At 41.2% G+C, this 18737-nt stretch overlaps 1 protein-coding gene across 2 annotated transcripts in view; it reads left to right on the forward strand.

Moving 5' to 3' along the window:
- CCDC178 (coiled-coil domain containing 178) overlaps nucleotides 1-18737 on the forward strand; it is a 298788-nt gene that overhangs the window by 59886 nt on the left and 220165 nt on the right. For both annotated transcript variants that reach the window (XM_060243840.1, XM_060243841.1), the window contains exon 13: nucleotides 17296-17409. In XM_060243840.1, the coding sequence (XP_060099823.1) occupies nucleotides 17296-17409 (114 nt within the window). The remainder of the gene's footprint in view (nucleotides 1-17295; nucleotides 17410-18737) is intronic.

Here is an 18737-nt window from a genome sequence, read left to right on the forward strand (position 1 = left end):
ACTGACAGGTTCTAATTCTACTCAAGGCCTTAAAACTGGATGCTCTCGCAGTCAACACCTCCAAAACCAACAAAAGAAAGCTGTCTTTCAAAGCGTCACCTCAAAAGTTGCATCAGATGCCAGCTCCAGGTTCTCCAACCACACAGTCCTCTAACGGGACAAAAATAGGAGCAATGCCATCGAGAGACTGTGCCAGTTCATTACATCATGAAACTACTTCAACTTAAGTACTCTTGGCTCCTTAATACAACAGTGATAGTTGATTCTTAGTTCCTTATGTTTAAGTGTTAATAACTAAGTAATAGACAGAAATTACGAATGATATCACTGTCGGTTGAGATTACTTTCTTTGTTATAAGGGAGGGGGTAGGGAACAATATTTATTTATAGGACCCACCCCAAGATTGCGTTATTATTGTTAGAAAAGCACATAGTTAAACATTTAGGATCTTTAGAGATAGATTCACCTTTAGAGATAGATTCGCCTATAGATATAACTGCATCTGTGGTTTATATAACTGCATCAAACAAAAGAGAATTACATATCTTCTGAAATTTAAACCCCACATAGCATTCCTACATGAAATTCAGATTCGAACAGCTGATCACCCTATCATCAAATCCTCATGGTTTGAAATTCAACTTCACGCCCCTGGCTCCTCAAAAGCCAGAGGCTCAGCAATTCTAATTGCAAAAAACCCCGTTTTGACTAAAAAGAGCAACTTAAAGATCAACAAGGATGCTTTATCTTTGCCAAAGGCTATCTAGACGGCCACATGATCACACTAGGCTTCATATACACCCCAAATAAGTTGCAAATTCAATTTTTAAAACACACACTCACAACTTTGCAAGAATTCAAGGAGGGAGAAGTTCTCCTGGGCGGGGACTTCAACTACATTGTAAATGAAGTCTTGGACAAATCAGGTAGAAAAAAATCTGCTGAGCACAGTAATAACTCAGACACTCAACTGAAGAGCTTACTAGACAATTTTGCCCTGAACAATGTTTGGAGTTGCAAAAATCCCATCATGAGAGACTATACTTATTACTCTCACAGGTTTCAGTCCTACTCACGTATAGACTTAATTTTGACATCAAATGCACTGTTAGAAAAAATAACGACAGCTGAAATTGAGCATAAGGCCTGGACAGACCATGCCCCAGTCACTTGCTGTCTCAGCTCATTCCAACATTGCCCACTAGAGCAAAAATGGACATTTAACATTGCCATTCTAAAACATGAAGACATCAAACAACAATTGGCTACTAACATTAAACATTTTTTAAAAGAAAACTTACCTGAAGACACTTCACAATCCACATGTTGGGAAGCATTTAAAGTCACCCTGCAGGGGCAAGAGATCGCCATTTCATCACAACTAAAAAAAGAACACAGAGAAACTAGAAACTGCAAAACACAATCAAAAATTTAGAACTTATCCACAAAAAAACAGGTAGTCAGTCTGCTTACCAGAAACTAACAGCAGAGAGGAAAATTCTTGAATCTCTTGAAAACGAGGAGATTCAAAGGAACCTAATATACACAAAACAAATACATTACATATGATCCAAGAAACCCCTGGCTAAAAAAAATCAAGTCACATTTACTCTTTGAAGGACAAATCAGGTAATATTTTGACCTCATCAGATACAATTCTTAATTGTTTTGTGGAGTATTACACTAAACTATACTCCTGCAAAGCCCCTAACATCAACAACATTCGGGAATTCATACTGAATGGCAACTTAATATCAAAGATTTCCTTAGAACACAAAAATCTGATGAAATCAGAAATTAAGACAAAAGAAATTGAATTAGTTATCAGCCAGCTAAAGAACCATACTTCACCAGGTGGAGATGGATTCCCCCCAGAATTTTGTAAAATTTTCAGAAATGAACTGCTACTTCCACTAACCGATCTATGCAATTCAATTTAAAAATTAGGAGAAATGCCACCATCATGGGCCCAAGCTAACATTATAGTCATCCCAAAACCAAACAAAGACCCGTTACTCCCTTCCTCATATCGTCCAATATCTCTGCTTTATTTGGACATCAAAATATTCACCAAAATTTTAGCCAACAGACTTAAACTAATTCTTCCCTCATACATTAAATCAGAGCAGTCAGGGTTTCTTCCACACCGAAACATTACGGACACAATAAGGAAAACACTAAAAGTCAGCAACTACTGCTCAATGAATCTGAAGGACTCCATTGTGATATCTTTAGATGCAGCCAAGGCATTCAACAGTGTCGAATTTTCCTACCTAAAAACTGTTATAGAACACATGGATTTTGGACCCAATTTCAAAAACTGCATAGGCGCAATATACAACACCCCTTCAGCATGCCTACTAATCAATGGAATGTCATCCCACTGGATCCCTATCAATAAAGGTACCAGACAAGGGTGCCCTATGTCACTGCTCCTGTTTTTGTTGAACCCTTGATGGAGGCTATAAGACATAACAAAGAAATCACAGGCATTGAAATCAACATGAAGCATCACAAATCAGCAGTATAGGCAGAAGACCTTAAAGTATGCCTTTCATCCCCACTCAATTCCTTTACTGCTTTAGAGAATTTATTAAACAGTTATCTGGAATCAGTTATCTGGGATCACGTTTAACAGCAACAAGTCCGAATTCCCCCCCATCAATTTAAATGAAACCACCACACAACAAATTCACAAATTAGGACATTACAATTGGACAAAATCAGCTTGGAGACTACTTGGGGTTCACATCCCACGAGACCTTTCAAATCTAAGACAGATCAACTGCGATAATCTACATAAGACAGTAAAGCTGCAACTAAAAAAATGGAATGATCAAAAGTTCTCATGGCCAGATCGTTTCTATCTGATAAAAAATGTTATTATTCCAAAATACTTGTTTTTATTTCACTCTCTGCCAATTTGCATACCCAAAAATGTAATAAACAAATGGCAATCAGATCTTAACAAGTTTCTATGGGCACAAGGGAAACCTAGAATCAACCATAAAACTCTAATCCAACCCCCCATAAATGGTGGCATGGGTTATCCAGACCTGTTGAATAATTATCAGGCGACACTATTAACACAAATTACCAAATTGATAATAGACTGCAACAACGCTGATGGGAATGACATAGAGGCTAGCTACCTCAAACCCTACCCTATATCAGACATAATCTGGAACCATCGTCTCCTCTCTAAATCCAATTATACCAAGAACATATTTCTAGACCTACTACTCACATTTTGGAGACAAAAATATCAATACCTTATTCTGCAAATATCAAGGCACTCATCATTTTTGAACCAAGAATGGTTCACTCCTAGCCAACAAAATGCAGAATACACAATATAGAGAAAGAAAAATTGCTTCCATCTTAAAGACTTATGGCACCAGGGCAAACTAGCAGACAAACAGGCAATAGAAAGTAAGCTAAATAGCAAAATTAACTGGTTCCAATATTTACAATTTAGAGACTTGTTCCACACTTCCTGGATTAAAGAGACGTTCTCATACCCGCAATATGAGGTTTTTATCAAAGACCTAAAAGGCAACACAAAAGGTTTATTATCTAAGTGCTATGAATTAATACTCACCCAACTTGAAAAACAAAAACATACTTACCTAAAGTCGTGGGAAAGGGACTGCCAGAGAGACCTGAATGAGACACATTGGGACACGATATGGAACTCGCATTATAAGAAATCTAAAGTAATCAACATAAAATTTCAGTTTCATAAAATCCTTTTACGTTGGTACTGTTCCCTCCGTAAACTAAATAAAATTAATCCTGACATTGAGCCATTTTGCACGAAATTATGCGGGGACCAGGCTGACTTTATCCAGGTTGGTGGAAATGCAAATACATTGCAAACTTCTGGCAACAGCTAAAGCCTCAAATCAAAAAAATTACACCGGTAGACTTACCTGTAGAACCAGACGTCTTTCTGCTGCATAACTGGAAAGGAACAAAAATCAGCACTAGCAAAGCAGAATTAGTACACGTTAATCACCTCAGCCGGACTGGTTATTGCTTCAACATGGGTGAACAAAATGTTACCCACTCTAGAAATGTGGTATAATAGAGTGTGGGACACATTTATTATGTGCAAGATTGCTTACAACACAAACGACATCCCATATGACCAATATGAAAAACACTTTGTTGCTGTATTGTATCCTCTTCTAATGTATCTTTCAGAGAATGACATCATCCCCAAAAACCCATATTATAAAAAGTTAATTTATTTTTAGAAGTCTTTCTTGTCTGTATTTAGTTTAGGTTAAATTGACTACTGATAGAGATAGCACAAGTTTACTGCTATTATATAACTTGTATTATAACATCAAATACGCATGCATTGTTATTTTGTTAAATTTGTACTATGATGAAATCTTCAATAAAATCCTTTTTCACTGAGAAAAAAAAGAGAAAGGGCCACAGCTCCCTACTGGTGGAACCAATTACCAGAAGAGGTGTGGGCCCTACGGAGCCTTCCCCAGTTCTGCAGGGCCTGCAAGACTACCCTCTTTCAGCTGGCTTTTTTTAATGTGGAATTTATTGTACCGTTGTCACGGAAAATTGTAAAATGAGTAACATCAAGACTGTAGCACCAAACTAATTTGCTGGAACTGAATTTGATGGTTTTAATTAGATGGTTTTAATGTAATAGTATATATAAGTGAATTGTAATATGTAAACAGTGTGCATTTATTATTGTAATGTTTATATTTTATGTTATGCTATGTGAGCTGCCCTGAGTCTGCTTCAGCGGGGAGGGTGGGATACAAATTAATTAATTAATAATAATTATTATTATTATATCTAATTTCTCTAAGGTTTTCCTTACAGCATTAGATATTAAAAGCACTTGATTTGCCAGCACTTCCAGGTCTGCTTGTTGTTGTTTTTTCCATTTTTTGTTTTTCCCCCTGAAGTTCATCTGCCAGGTATTTGGCTGAGAACAGTGATGGTCTGGCACTTTCATACTCTCCCACCTCCCTCCTCATTCTTGTACACCCCAGTCATCCAGAGAGCTGGTGGCTAAAAATTTTTCTGTCATCTGGATAGTATATTGATTTACTGTTGATGTTTTTAGTATTTTAGTATTTTTAGTATTATCTTTCTTATCTTATCTGAGCCCTATTTTTTTAGAAAAGAGCAGCCAATAAATCTAAATAAATTAATAAATTTACTTCAAATGCTAATTTAATTCCAAATGTTAATTTAGCCTTTCTAGGCTTGAATTAAAGGGAACTCTAGCTGAATAGCCTCAGCAAATACAGAGGTACATAACTGATTGTTTTCTTGTGGGAAGAAAAGATCCTTCTTTAAAGAATGTAAGAATTAGGTAAACAATTTAGATTTAATTTAATATTGGAGCCCTTATTTTATTTTATTTTTAAGCCCTATCTGTATTTAAACCATAGCTACAGTTTGTTTTGTTACTTGCTTTTTCTGTTACAAAAACCTGCCTAAGGCTTGTCCTTTTCTGTGATCCCTCGTCTCTGGTATTAATTCTTTAATATATAGAGTTAGTAAAGTTCCTACCTTTGCTATGTAAAGCTAGAATTACTAATAAATTCTGTGTATGGAGGAAAAAAAGAAAATAGGCATCTTGTAGATCCCTGCTCCAGTCTTAGGGTTTGCCAAGTCCCCCGTAGCTTCTGGTGGGAGATCGTTACACGCACGGCACGTTACACGCATGGCACGTTACACGCACGGCACATTACACACCAGCTGCTCTAGGAACTTCCAGGGAAACTCTATGGTTTCCCTGGATGCTCTAGCAATTTGGGAGGGAAAACTCTATGGCACAATAGGTACCATAGAGTTTTCCCTCCCAAATTGCTAGAGCATCCAGGAATACCAGAGGTTTCCCGGAAGCTCCTAGAATGGCCAGCGTGCTACGTCACCAGCGCGATGACATCACTGCGAGTGATGTCATCACACCGGCGACGTTGAGGGAGGATCTCCCCTGCTGGCCCAATGCTGGCCAGTGAGTTGGGAACCTCTGGGGTGCAAAAACCCCTGCCCAGCCCAGGAACTTGGCAGCCCTATCCAATCTGTCAAGTGGCATGAGATAGGAGCCATGGAGAAGGGTTTATTCCAAGAGTCATTTGCCATTTCAAAATGGGTAATGCTACTGGAGAGGCAGCAGCTGGGTTAGTAACTCATGGAAGAGGCTGTTCTGTTTCCAGACTTCACTCACACTTATTAGTATCATTGCTCAAGATCATTGATCATAGGAGCTCTGAGAGAGAGAGAGAGAACCTTTTAACACAGGAACTAGTTCTGCTGGGAAAGATGCTCTTTCAACACCCAGGACTCATGTCACCTATCCATGCGGCTAGGCGAAGAAGACCAGGTACCCTCGTGCACCTCCTCCCATACCTACTCCAGGAGTGGGGCAGCTGGTATGACTAAGAGCAAGAGGAGACACTTCCCTCAGGCCTTCCCTAACGCCTGATCCATGCAAGAAGGAAAGGAAGGTGGGAGAGGGGACCATCTTGGAGAGGAGCCCCGTCCTCTTTTTTCCTCACCAGGCCGTAGAAGTTGCTGCCTTTGGTTACATCAAAGTTTTTGTCGTTGATGGCCAGGAGGATGCATGGTGTGCTTGAGCTGTCATACTCGTGTAGCTGCTCCAGTGTAAAGTCCCCCTGCTTCATTCGGAGCAAGGAAGAGGCCTGACTTTGCTGTGCCATACCCTCCGCTTCGCTCTGTTTGCCCCAGCGCCTATGGAGCTGACAGGACACCAATACCACAAGTGCCAATAGTGTCACACTCAACAGCATGTTTCCTCCCCAGAGCCAGCTGTCAGCTGTGGTGGCAGCCTCCATCTCTTCCAGGCTGCCACCACTGCCTCCTTCTCCTTCTCAGTCCTTAGCTTCCCATCCCCAGCCAGTGCCTGTTTGAAGCCTGCTGGCAAGCCAGACTTAAGGGAAGCTGTCAGGGCAGTGTGGCTCAGCCCCCCAAGTCCGGCCAGTGAGCCAAGCTCTGGGAAGCTGTCACAGCAGCATGGCTTGGTCTCGTGAGCCATGTTGGTGAGCCAGGCTCCTGGAAGCTGCTGCTGCATATGGCTGTCTTCTGCTGGAGCCCAGCTGCAGCTGCACTCCAGTGCACTCTGGCTCAAAAAAAAAAAAGCCCTGGTTTTACATCCCCACAGCATTGTTGTGCAATTTTGCACTTCCTGAGGTTTCCCTAGCTTTTCTCTGATCTTTCCCAAACCTGCTTTTTTTTTTCTTTGCAGAGCTTTGGGGAATGTCACAACAAAGCCTGGATAGCTGCCATGTGTGTAGGAAAGTTTGGATTTTCCTAGTCCTGCCTCCACAGCATCCATTTCCTATGCCCCTGCCTCCTCAGTATCCAGACCCCCACCCCCTTCTCATTTGGGGACTATTTTGTGTTTTTGTATTTTTAATATGTGCATGTATTTATGTGTGTGCACATGTGTGAGTGTTTGCACCTGGATGTCATGATGACCTCTGGTAACTGCTGGGGGCCTGGAAGATAGTCAGGGGGGTGGCTGAATAAAGCCTGTCCCTGCCCCCTGACTGCTGGTATTCCAAGGAGGTCTTCCATCCAAATACTTTACAGAATTGAGATTGCGCTTGCCTGGGCTATTCAGGTTAGGGTCATTGGGGGACTTTTTGTTTCATTTTGTCTACTGTTATAATATTGTAACAGTCTGTATATCAGGTTCTCAGAGATATGCCTTTCCTTTGCACCTCTACAACAAAAGGGTTAGAGACTTACTGTAAAAAAAATAAATAAAACTGGGAATTTGGTGGGCCTGATACAGAAATGGTTATAGTGATATTCAATTGCCAATTTTAAAGAAAATGTCAAAAAAGCCCCAGTGGTTCAGGTGTAAAGCAGGGTCATGTGGCTGCTGCCAGGGACTGGGAAACTGTGGGGAAAGTGGCTGTGGAAGCTCCATTGCCACTGTGCTTCATCAGTAGTCATGGAATCAATGGGAAAACCACACAAGTCTGTCCCCATATTGAAAGCAGTCTTTGTAGCTTTCACAGCAGAAACCTTAATTTATTGCTGCTCTCTATAACTCTCTGTGGGGATGAACAAAGTCTGCATATAAGGATGTCACGTCATCCCCTTTTTTAAAATTATCATGAGACTCTGAGAAGGCAGAGAGGTGGGAGGAGTGAATGAAGATTAGTGGTGGTGCCAGCTTCATACCCCTTAATATAATGCCCCTTCATTAATTTTGTGCCATTTCAACCCTACCCCTTCATTAATTTTGTGCCACCTCTTAACTTTCACCTCTGGTTACAGTCTCGAATGGCATGAACCTATTACAAATGGCACAAGCAAAGAAAGGCCACAGAGGTTCTGGTCATGTCTGCTCCCCTCACATATTTGTGCTTTCTTACTCAACTGTTCTCTTATAGGAAGAAGGAGCTTACCTTCCATCTTCCTTTCTCCAGGTGGGAAATCTTTGCCTGTTGCTTCTTGTGAAAATGAAAGGACAGTTCTGCAAAAAGTTGGGAACTCATTCTCACTGTCTTATCCTATACAGGTTTGCTCAAAATAAATCTCTCTGAACTCACTGAGACTTACTTCCAACTTGATTTTATACATGTTTAGGATTTCAACATGGCTCACTCAAAAAGAAACAATACTATCCCATCCTTACTGCTCATACCTTTCCATATTTATTGTTAGGGAATTTTTGGAGTAGAGAAACCTTTTCTAGGACTACCATTCCACTGGGTTCAGTAAGGTGGCAGCAAGGCCGGCCCTGCCACTAGGCAAACTAGGCAATTGTCTAGGGCGCTGGCTTTCCAGGGGCACCACCATGTGACTGTGATGTTATCAGTGCAGAGGGGGCAGAAGTTAGCCTTGCCTTGGGTGCCAGACAGTCTAGGGCTGGCCCTGGGCAGAGTGGTGGAGGCTGGCAAGACCCACCCCCCAACTCGAAAGTATGAGAGAGAGAAACCTGTTCCAAAGTTAAACCGTTTATTTTTTTAAAAAAAAACGATACTGCACACATTTTCAAGGAAGAAGCAATTTCAGTATTCATTTTACAGAAGGGGAAAAGATAAATCAATATTTATAAAAGCACATGTATGTATTTAGGAATGCATTTCAGCATTCTGTCCAGTCCTAACCAGAGCATTGACAGAGGGCCCCATAGTTAATCAAACACTGGTGTTAAATACCTTTTAGAATCCAGATTAACTGTCAATCAAGAAATTGGATGGTCCTGACAAAACCAGATCCTTCGTTTTTTCTGATCAAAAAACTCTGATCAGAGTCTTTGCATTACTAGGTTAGAAACACCCTTCCTCCCGAGAGCTTGGAGCCACAGGTCTTCATATATAGATATTTTGACTTGGAGACTGAAACTCATGAATGTAAACAGTTCCTTTTTTAGAGGAGAAGGCAGGGTGCATTGTCAGGCTTGAAGAGCCTCCTGCAATGTCTTATGGGAGACAACCAGAAAGGCCTAAGCAAATTCAGGCTACTGTATAGAACTGCCCAATCTCACCTATTATTCCACCACATTTATGTAAAAATTGCTGTGCATAAGATTGCTACCCAATCCTGTACATTTGCCCAGAATTTAGTAAGTCTCATTGTATTCAATGTACTTACTATCAAGTAAGTGTGCATAGCATTGCATTATTAAAACCACGAACTTGCCTGCATGGGAGGAAAACATGGCAGATGCTGGGGAGAACCTGGGGAGCCAGAGGGATGGAATATAGTAGGGGAAAGAGTAATACATTTGTGCACCAGAATATTTAGTTTAGTTTTCCTCCTGTGTGTGGGAAGCTTGAATATGTTAGACTGGCTGGTTTAAAATCTTCTGTCTCATTGACTGAAAAGTTATGTGTATCATTCCTGGGTGAATAAATTTTTAAAACTGAGAGGCCCTAACATCCCAAAAGTAAACTTTATTCTAGCAGGGATAACCTGACCAATGAATACATTTCCTGCTGCTTTGTTCAGTGACATCATGTGTCCATCTGCATATTGAAATTGTTGTGTGAACAAAGTACTCTGAGGAAACCATGCAGATGGTCAGTTGGTCCTGTTGATTATAAGATATTTAACCTAGCAGAGTGCGAAGGGGGGGAGTTGTTTAGGTTAGGTTTATTTTATTTGTATCCTGCCCTCCCCACCAAAGCAGGCTCAGGGCGGCTCACAATTCATAATAACACTAAAAACATTTAAGTTAAAACATTAATTTTAAACAATATGGTGCTCATTTCAGTACAATTTAAAGATGGCATTCAGTAGTCTTAAAACATCCATTCAGATCTAACACCTCAGTGATGGTTGTTATTTCAAGCTGAAATAGTCTTGTGGAACAGGACAAGGTCCCGCAAGGCTCTGACATCCTCTGGGAGTTGGTTCCACCAATAAGGGGTGGCGATTGAGAAGGCTCTTACTCAAGTTGTTTTGAGTCTTGCCTCCTTCGGCCCGGGGATCGATAGTAAGTTTTGGGTTCCTGACCTGAGTACCCTCTGGGGAACATTTGGGGAGAGACGGTCCCTAAAGTAGGCAGGTCCTTGGCCATATAGGGTTTTAAAAATAATAATTAGTACCTTGTAGCGAATCCGGTATACCACCGACAGGCAGTGCAGTATCTGCAGCCCAGGCTGTATGTGCTCCCGCATGGAGAGCTCCAACAGTAGCCTGGCTGCTGCATTCTGTACTAGCTGCAGGTTCCAGATTCTGGACAAGGGCAGCACCATGTAGAGGGTACCTCGAGTCCAATCTCAAGGTGACCATAGCATGAATCACAGTTGCCAAGTTGCTGTGCTCAGGGAAGGGAACCCACTGCTTTACCTGCCTAAGATGGTAAAAGGCAGATTTGGCAGTGGCTGCTATCTGGGCCTCCACTGTTAGCGAGGGCTTCTGTAGCACCTCCTTCTGACCTTTGGCACCTTCATAAGTGGTGCACCATCAAAAGCCAGCAGGGGAATCTCCCTGCCAGGACTGCCACAAGCCAGGCAAAGGACCTCTGTCTTCATCAGATTCAGATTCAGTCGACTCAGCCTAAAGTAACTTGTAGAAGAAACGAAAGAAACTTGTATTTTGCTTCCTTTTATGCTTTTTAAGCTTCATGAGTAAGGGTTTTGAAAGAGTTCTCCAATAGCCTATTGAAACAGTTTGGGGACAGTCTATGTCTATCAAAGTTTTCATAAATTCTGATCCTTGTGGTCAGAGAAAGAGCAGAGACGTGCAGAGTTAAGGATGGACATGAACCATATTTTTGCATTTTGGTTCATGGCTGAACCACAAACCAAAGCATGAACCAATATGAACTGGGAGATTGGTTCATGAACCAACCCAATTTGTATTGGTTTGTGTGCCATTTAAATTTTAAACCCCTGCTTTCTGCTCCCTGCTGATTTCCACAGCAAGCAAAAGGCAGGGGGCCATTTAAACCACTACTTTCTGTTCCCCATGAAAAGCTGCTCAGCTGTTTTTTTTATGAAAAGTAGTTTGCTATTCACAAACTGCCATGAACAGGATCAAAATCTGTGAAAGTTTGTGGCAATTCTTCATTTCATGAATATTGCTTTGCAAACCATGAACCGGGCAAAATTCATGACAGACATTAGTTTATAAGATGGTTCATGCCCATTCCTAATGCAGAGTGAGCAGTTACAGAAACCGTACATTGCCATCCATTCCATCATAACATGAATACTTTTGTTTATCTGAGTTACTATGTGAAAACAGGAAGTTGTTGGAACAAAGCATCAACAAGATCTCATAAATAAATTTACATTTGAAATAGTTTTTTGACCAAACCAAATCTGGAAAAAAATCAACATTTTTAGAAGAGTAATAGATAAGCTCCTTCCTTGTTGGCATATAAAGTATAGATAGTTTAATACAGAATTTAATGTTGTGCAGATAAAGTTTTAAGACAATGTATTTAAAAATTAATATAATTGATTTGTTGATTGTTGTTATAATGTCTTTCATAAAATACAAAAACTACACAGCTAATAGTGTTTTCCAAATACCATGATAATGGCAGTGATTAATACAGTTAGTCCTTCCCCCTTAAAAATGTAGTAGAGTCTGTGTGACAGAGATTACATCATTAGTCTTCCAGAGGCTTATGAGGGGTATGGCAAGAATTATATATCTTTGTCCTGTGCTAAATATATATGTTGGGTCATAAACTTGGAAACAATGCTTGTATAAATATCCTTACAGATAGGTTTTTAGTCTATATATTTCTTGCTCATGAAAGGTATTCAGTGCGCATATTTTAATTATATTTGACAAATGGGAACCGTCAAGGACTTGTACAAGCAGCTCATTTCCCCTTCTTTCTGTTTTCCTTTTCTGAAACCTCCCCATAGACGCTCCGCTTTTCCTTCTTTCTTCTTTTATTCTAGAGTTACCAACCTGGAGACCTTTTGGATTTACAATGTATCTCCCAACTACAGAGGTTAGTTCCCCTTAGGGTTGCCAGCTCCAAGTTGGAAAATTCCTGGACATTTTGGGTAGAGCCTTGGGAGTGTGAGGTTTGGGGAGGAAAGCAACTTCAGAGTATAGTGACATGGAGTCCACCCTCCAAAGCACCCACTTCAGATATTGCATAGATACCTCTGTTGCCAGGTCCAGAGCTAAAGGTTCTGCTGCCAAAGGGAGAACTTGGACCCCCGCCCCCCCAGGAGTTGAATCGGGCGCATGGAGCACGCGCAGCACGATGACGTCACCTAAAGTGACGTCATTGTGCTGGAATGCTCTGCTAGCCCAGCCAGCTCCCTCTGAAGGAGGGAGGGGGAGGGCAGGGCGAGGGGGGGCTGAGCGTTCTTGCTTGGCCCACTCCTCGCTGAGTCCTCCTGCCCCCTTCAAAGGGAGCTGGCTGGGAAGCAGTCGCCTGCATGCTTCTTCTTTCATTCTGATTTGGAACGGAGGAAAAAGCAAGCGGGCAGCCACTTCCCAGCCAGCAGAGTCTCTCTGAACTGGGGAAGTGGGCTGGACGAAGGGTGGGCTGAGCAAGAATGCTCGGCCCACACCTTGCCCAGCCCTCCCCCCCTTCAAAGGGAACTGGCAGGGAAGCGGCCGTCTGCATGCTTCTTCCCCCATTCCAATTTGGAATGGAGGAAAAAGCATGCAGGCTGCTACTTCCCAGGGGAAGTGGGTGGGTGAATGGTGGGCCAAGCAAGAACGCTCAGCCTGCCCCTAGCCCAGCTCACTCCCCCCCTTCAGAGGGACTCGGTTGGCTGAGAAGCGGCGCCCATTTGCTTCTGCCTCCATTCCAAATTGGAACGGAGGAAGAAGCATGCAGGCAGCCGCTTCCCAGCCAGCTCCATCAGTGCGAGCAGGGATGGGGAGGGGGTGCCTACCCTTGCCCTCCGCCCCATGGCCAGGTGGCACCCAAGGCGGCCGCTGGCTGGTCTATTCCCATGCGCAGGGCCTGTCTGTTGTGCTGAGGGAAGGAGGAGCACTCACTGTAAAATTCTAGAAATTTGTAGAAAATTTCTCTGTGACAGGCAGTTCTCTGAGGCAGTTTCATGTGTGCCTGCGTAGAAGACATGAACATCAGCCAGTTTGTTGTAGTGGTTAAGTGAATGGATCTTATCTGGGAGAAATGGGTTTGATTCCCCACTCCTCCACTTGCACCTGCTGGAATGGCCTTGGGTTAGCCATAGCTCTGGCAGAGGTTGTTCTTGAAAGGGCAGCTGCTGTGAGAGCCCTCTCAGACCCACCCACCTCACAGGGTGTCTCTTGTGGGGGGAGAAGATATAGGAGATTGTAAGCCGCTCTGAGTTTGATTCAAAGAGAAGGGCGGAGAAAAAACCTGCAGTTCTTCTTCAGTTACACAGAAACATTAGACCCAGTACTGAGCCCTGCAGTACCCCACTGCTTATCACTCTCCACTGTGAAAACTGCCGATTTATGCACATTCTCTGGTTCCTATTAATTAGCCAGTTTTTGACCCACAAGAGGACTTGTCCTTTTGTCCTGTGACTCTTGAGCTTACTTAGGAGCCTTTGATGAAGAACTTTTTTCAAAAGCTTTCTGGAAGTCAAGGTAAACAACATCCAGGGCTTTTTTTTTTGTAGCAGGAACCCCTTTGCATATTAGACCACATCCTTTTGATGCAGCCGATCCTCCAAGAGCTTTCAGGGCTCTTAGTACAGGGCCTACTGTAAGCTCTTGGAGGATTGGCTACATCAGGGGTGTGTGGACTAATATGCAAAGAAGTTACTGCTACAAAAGAAAAAAGCCCTGACAACATCTATTGAGTCCCTCTTGTTCACATGTTTATTTGCCCCCTCAGAGAACACTAACAGGTTAGCGAGACAAGATCTTCCCTTACAGAACCCATGCTGAATCTTCCTCAATAGCTTTTGTTCATCAATGTGCCTCCTAATTTAATAACAGTTTCCACCAACTTTCCTGGCATTGACATCAGACTGACTGGCCTGCAATTTCCCTCTGGAACCTTTTTTAAAGATGGAGGTGACATTAGCTACCTTCCAGTCCTCAGAAATGGAGGCAGATTTTTATGAAAGTTTACATATTTTTGTCAGGAGATCCACAAGTTCACCCTTCAATTCTTTCAGAACTCTTGAATGTACACCATCTGGGTCTGGCCTGCAATTTCCCTCTGGAACCTTTTTTAAAGATGGAGGTGACATTAGCTACCTTCCAGTCCTCAGAAATGGAGGCAGATTTTTATGAAAGGTTACATATTTTTGTCAGGAGATCCACAAGTTCACCCTTCAATTCTTTCAGAACTCTTGAATGTACACCATCTGGGTCTGGTGACTTATTGGTTTTTAAATTGTCTATCAGTCATAGGACCTCTTCTCTCACCACTTCAATCTGACTCAGGTTGTTCAACCCCCCTCCCAAAATCAGTGGTTCTGGAGTGGGCAGGCACTTCTCGTCTTCCACAGTGAAGACAGAAGCAAAAATTGCATTCAGCCATTTCCCTATTGTCCTTTATTAATCCTTTTACCTCTTGGATGTCCAAGGGCCCCACTGCTTCCCCTGGCTGGTTTCCTGCTTCTAATGTATTTGAAGAAATTTTTATTTTTGGTCTTTATGTCTTTTTGCAATATGCTCCTCATATTCCCCTTTTATCTGCCTGATCACAGACTTGCTTTTTATTTGCCACAGCCCGTGTTCCCTTTTATTAACCTCACTGAGACTAGCTTTCTACTGCTTAAAGGAATCCTTCTTACCTTTTACAATTTCCATTACTTTGTTTGTTAACTGTGCAGGCCTTTTTTTAGACCTATTTGTGCCTTTGCTAACCTGCAGTATATATTTTATCTGAGCTTCTAGATTTGTGGTTTTAAATAGTCTCCAAGCTTCTCCAAGGGTTTTGACCCATTTTACCTTTGCTTTCAGTTTCCTCTTCACATGCCCCCTCATCTCAGATAAGTTACCCTTTTAAAGGTAAAAGTGGTTGTGTTGGTCTTTTTGGACAATACCCTATTTATACAAATGTTGAACTCAATAACATTATGGTCACTGTTCCCAAGCAGTGCAGTCACTTTTACATCTCTCATCAGGTCTTGGGCATTACTTAGGATTGCCTCTCCCTGGTAGGTTCTGTGACCATCTGTTCTATAGTGCAGTCATTGAGAGTGTCTAGAAACTCAATCTCTTTCTCCCAAGTAGAACATATATTGACCCAATCCATGTGTGGGTAGTTAAAACCACCTACTATGACACAGTTATTTCACCTAGTTGCTATCTTTAATTATTTTGTCATTTTAATCATCCTCTATCTTTTGATCTGGTGGGCAATAACAAACTCCCAGAGTTAAGCTTCCTTTTGGACCCACTATTTTGAACCATAGCATTTCCAGAAGGTAAGAAAATTACTTACCTTCTCAGTCTTACTAGACTGTATACCCTCTTTGACATACAGAGCCACCCCACCTCCAGTCCTTCCCCCCATCCATCCAATATAATTTATATCCAGGAATCACTGTGTCCCACTGATTTTCCTCATCCCACCAAGTTTCTGAGATTCCCACAGTGTCTATGTTTTTCCCAACCCTAAACATTCCAACTCCACGATTTTACCTCAAACACTTCTAGCATTTGTATATAAACATCTATAATTTCCCAGGCATGTTAGGCCCACAACCTTCCTCCAGCTGCCTTGAAACCTTGCAGGAAGTCCATATTATTTGTCACCATCTCAGTGGACAACTCTAATCCATTGCCCTATAGAAAAGTAACAGCTAAGCCTTCATCTCTTTGAGATGAGCCATCCTGAACCAGAGACATTTAATCACCTTTCGGATTTCCCCTAAGATTCAGTTTAAAAACTGCTCTGCCACCTTTTTGACTTTAAGCACCAGCAGCCTGGTACCTTCTCAGGACAAGTGGAGACCATCTCTTTTGTACAGTTCCCACTTGTTCTCAAAAGCATCCCAGTGCCTAACAAACTTGAACCCTTCCTCCCAACACCGTTGTCTCATCCACATATTGAGACTCCTAATTTGTGCCTGTCTCTCTGACCCTGCATTAGAACAGGTAGCACTTCTGAGAAGGCTATCTTGGAGCTCCTGGCCTTGAGTTTCCTGCCTAGCAGCTTAATTTTTTCCTCCAGGACCTCATGACTGCATTTTCCCACATTGTTGGCTCCACAACCCCTGGCTCCTCCCCAGCACTGTCTAACAGCCTTTCTAGAACATGTTTTCCAGGCTTTTAATTCATGAGTAGATCTTTTAACATTATTCCTGTAGTCTGCTTTTTACCCTGAAAGCTGTAAAACTCTCAGGCTGCTTGATGTGCTATGTTATTATACAATAGCTGGGTTTTTAATGCTGGGTTATAATTAAAAACCTTGATAGTATTTTACGTTTTTTAAAAAAATGTATTTTGGTTTTGTAAGCTACCTTGGGTAGGTTCATGGAAGAGGTGTCATAGAAATATCCTAATAAATAAACAATCTGAATTTTTGATTATTCAAGTGACACTTATGCAGGTGAAATTTTGAGAGTATATCCTGTATTACATATAGTCATGAATCAGAGCAAGTGTTTCCTCTACCTAAAATGGTTTATCACATAATAAAAAGTAAATTTGGCTATATTCCTAAAATAAATGCATATATTATCTGGAGTCCATGAACAAAAATTATTAGCGTATAATTAGTAAAAATTAAAGAAGAGCACTTTCATTTTAATACATTTTGATACATTTATAAGTATTAGCTTATAATTAGTAAAAATTAAAGAAGAGCACTTTCCATTTTAATACATTTTAGATATAAGCTGGATTTTATACCAGGGTTTTTTTTGTCTGTTTATATTTTACAGAAAATTTGTGAATTGAATCAAATGCTTCAAGAACTTGAGCAACGGGAAAAAAATAGAAGAAAAGAATATGAAGACAAAAAGAAATTTTTTCAAAGTCAATTAGCAGATATGCAGGTGAATGTGCTAATATCAGCAGGACACATTTATATTCAATTGCCTGTATAGTGCTGCATGTACTGTTTTTTGTTTCTTTCTTGAACTAACCTATCAGGTTCATAGCCCTGGGACAGAGTAAAGTACAAAGCAGAATTGATATTGGGGTCATTGAGAAGCCCTCTGCCTCTTCATTTGCCACAGTTGGTCATACTGCTCTGGGGGCTTTAGAAAATGCCGGGTGAAAATCAATAAAAGAAGGAAAAGGCTTTGGCTGTTATAGAAACAGCCTGCTGATTGCAGCTTTGTACAGCAGATGGCATCTTTTTGTAAATTATCCTGTATGCTTCCTATAGGATTCAACCAAGTTGCCGATGCTAGCAATGGAACTTCTGTTGGCTTTTATTACTAAACATCAAGTTTGTAAAAACATATTTATAAACCTTTTTTATAAAAGTGTGTATTTTTCAATAGTGTTACCTCACATTGGAATTTATAGCCAATGCTAGTAAATACCTATGAAGAATGGTTCATGTAAGTATACAGATAAGTGGAGACAGCTTTTCATTTAGCCAAAGTGGTTCTTTTTTATAAAAAAGTGTGTGTGTGTTTGCATGCCTGGAAGTCATGGTAACTTCTGGCAACCCCTAGTGGGGCTAGGACATTTTTCAGAGAAATGGTTTGTATCACCTGCCTCTGTATTCTGGCCCAGGTATTCCTTGGATGTCTGCCTTCCAAGTATTTGCCAGGGTCAGCCCTGCTTAACTTCCAAGATCTGGCAAGATCAGTCTTACCTGGGCTATCTAGGTCAGGGACAAATTGGTTCTTTTAAAATGGTATGCGCACAATTCTCACATCAATTCTCCTTGAGTAATCCCATGTAAAGGTATGTTAGGAACTGGCAATGTAATATTTATTCCAGATTTCCCCTGCATAATCATAATTACAGTGTTTCATTCCGATATCTAATATGTACAGGAAGAGGTTCAATAAACCTGTACATAAATTGTCCCCCAAGACTTCAAAAATAAGTAAGACTTTTGGATAATACAGAATGAGCATCAAACTCCTGTACTATTTGTGATATCATATTTGGAGAGAACACTGAAAGACAAGACTGAATATTAGGAGGACCATGTTAACATTGTGATTTCTATTACAATTGTACACTGGTTGGCTGTTCTAGAACCATTTAGCCTAATTTATGTTATCCCAACAGCTTGTGAAGTACAGTTAATAGAATGTTCAATTTGGACTGGAGAAAGCTGCATTCAAATAATTTCTCAGCCATATAGCTCACTGGGCCAGTTCCTGGCTTGCAGGCTGATCTATCTCATAAAATTATTGTG

Source organism: Heteronotia binoei, chromosome 7 (assembly GCF_032191835.1).
Source record: "Heteronotia binoei isolate CCM8104 ecotype False Entrance Well chromosome 7, APGP_CSIRO_Hbin_v1, whole genome shotgun sequence".
NCBI lineage: Eukaryota > Metazoa > Chordata > Lepidosauria > Squamata > Gekkonidae > Heteronotia > Heteronotia binoei.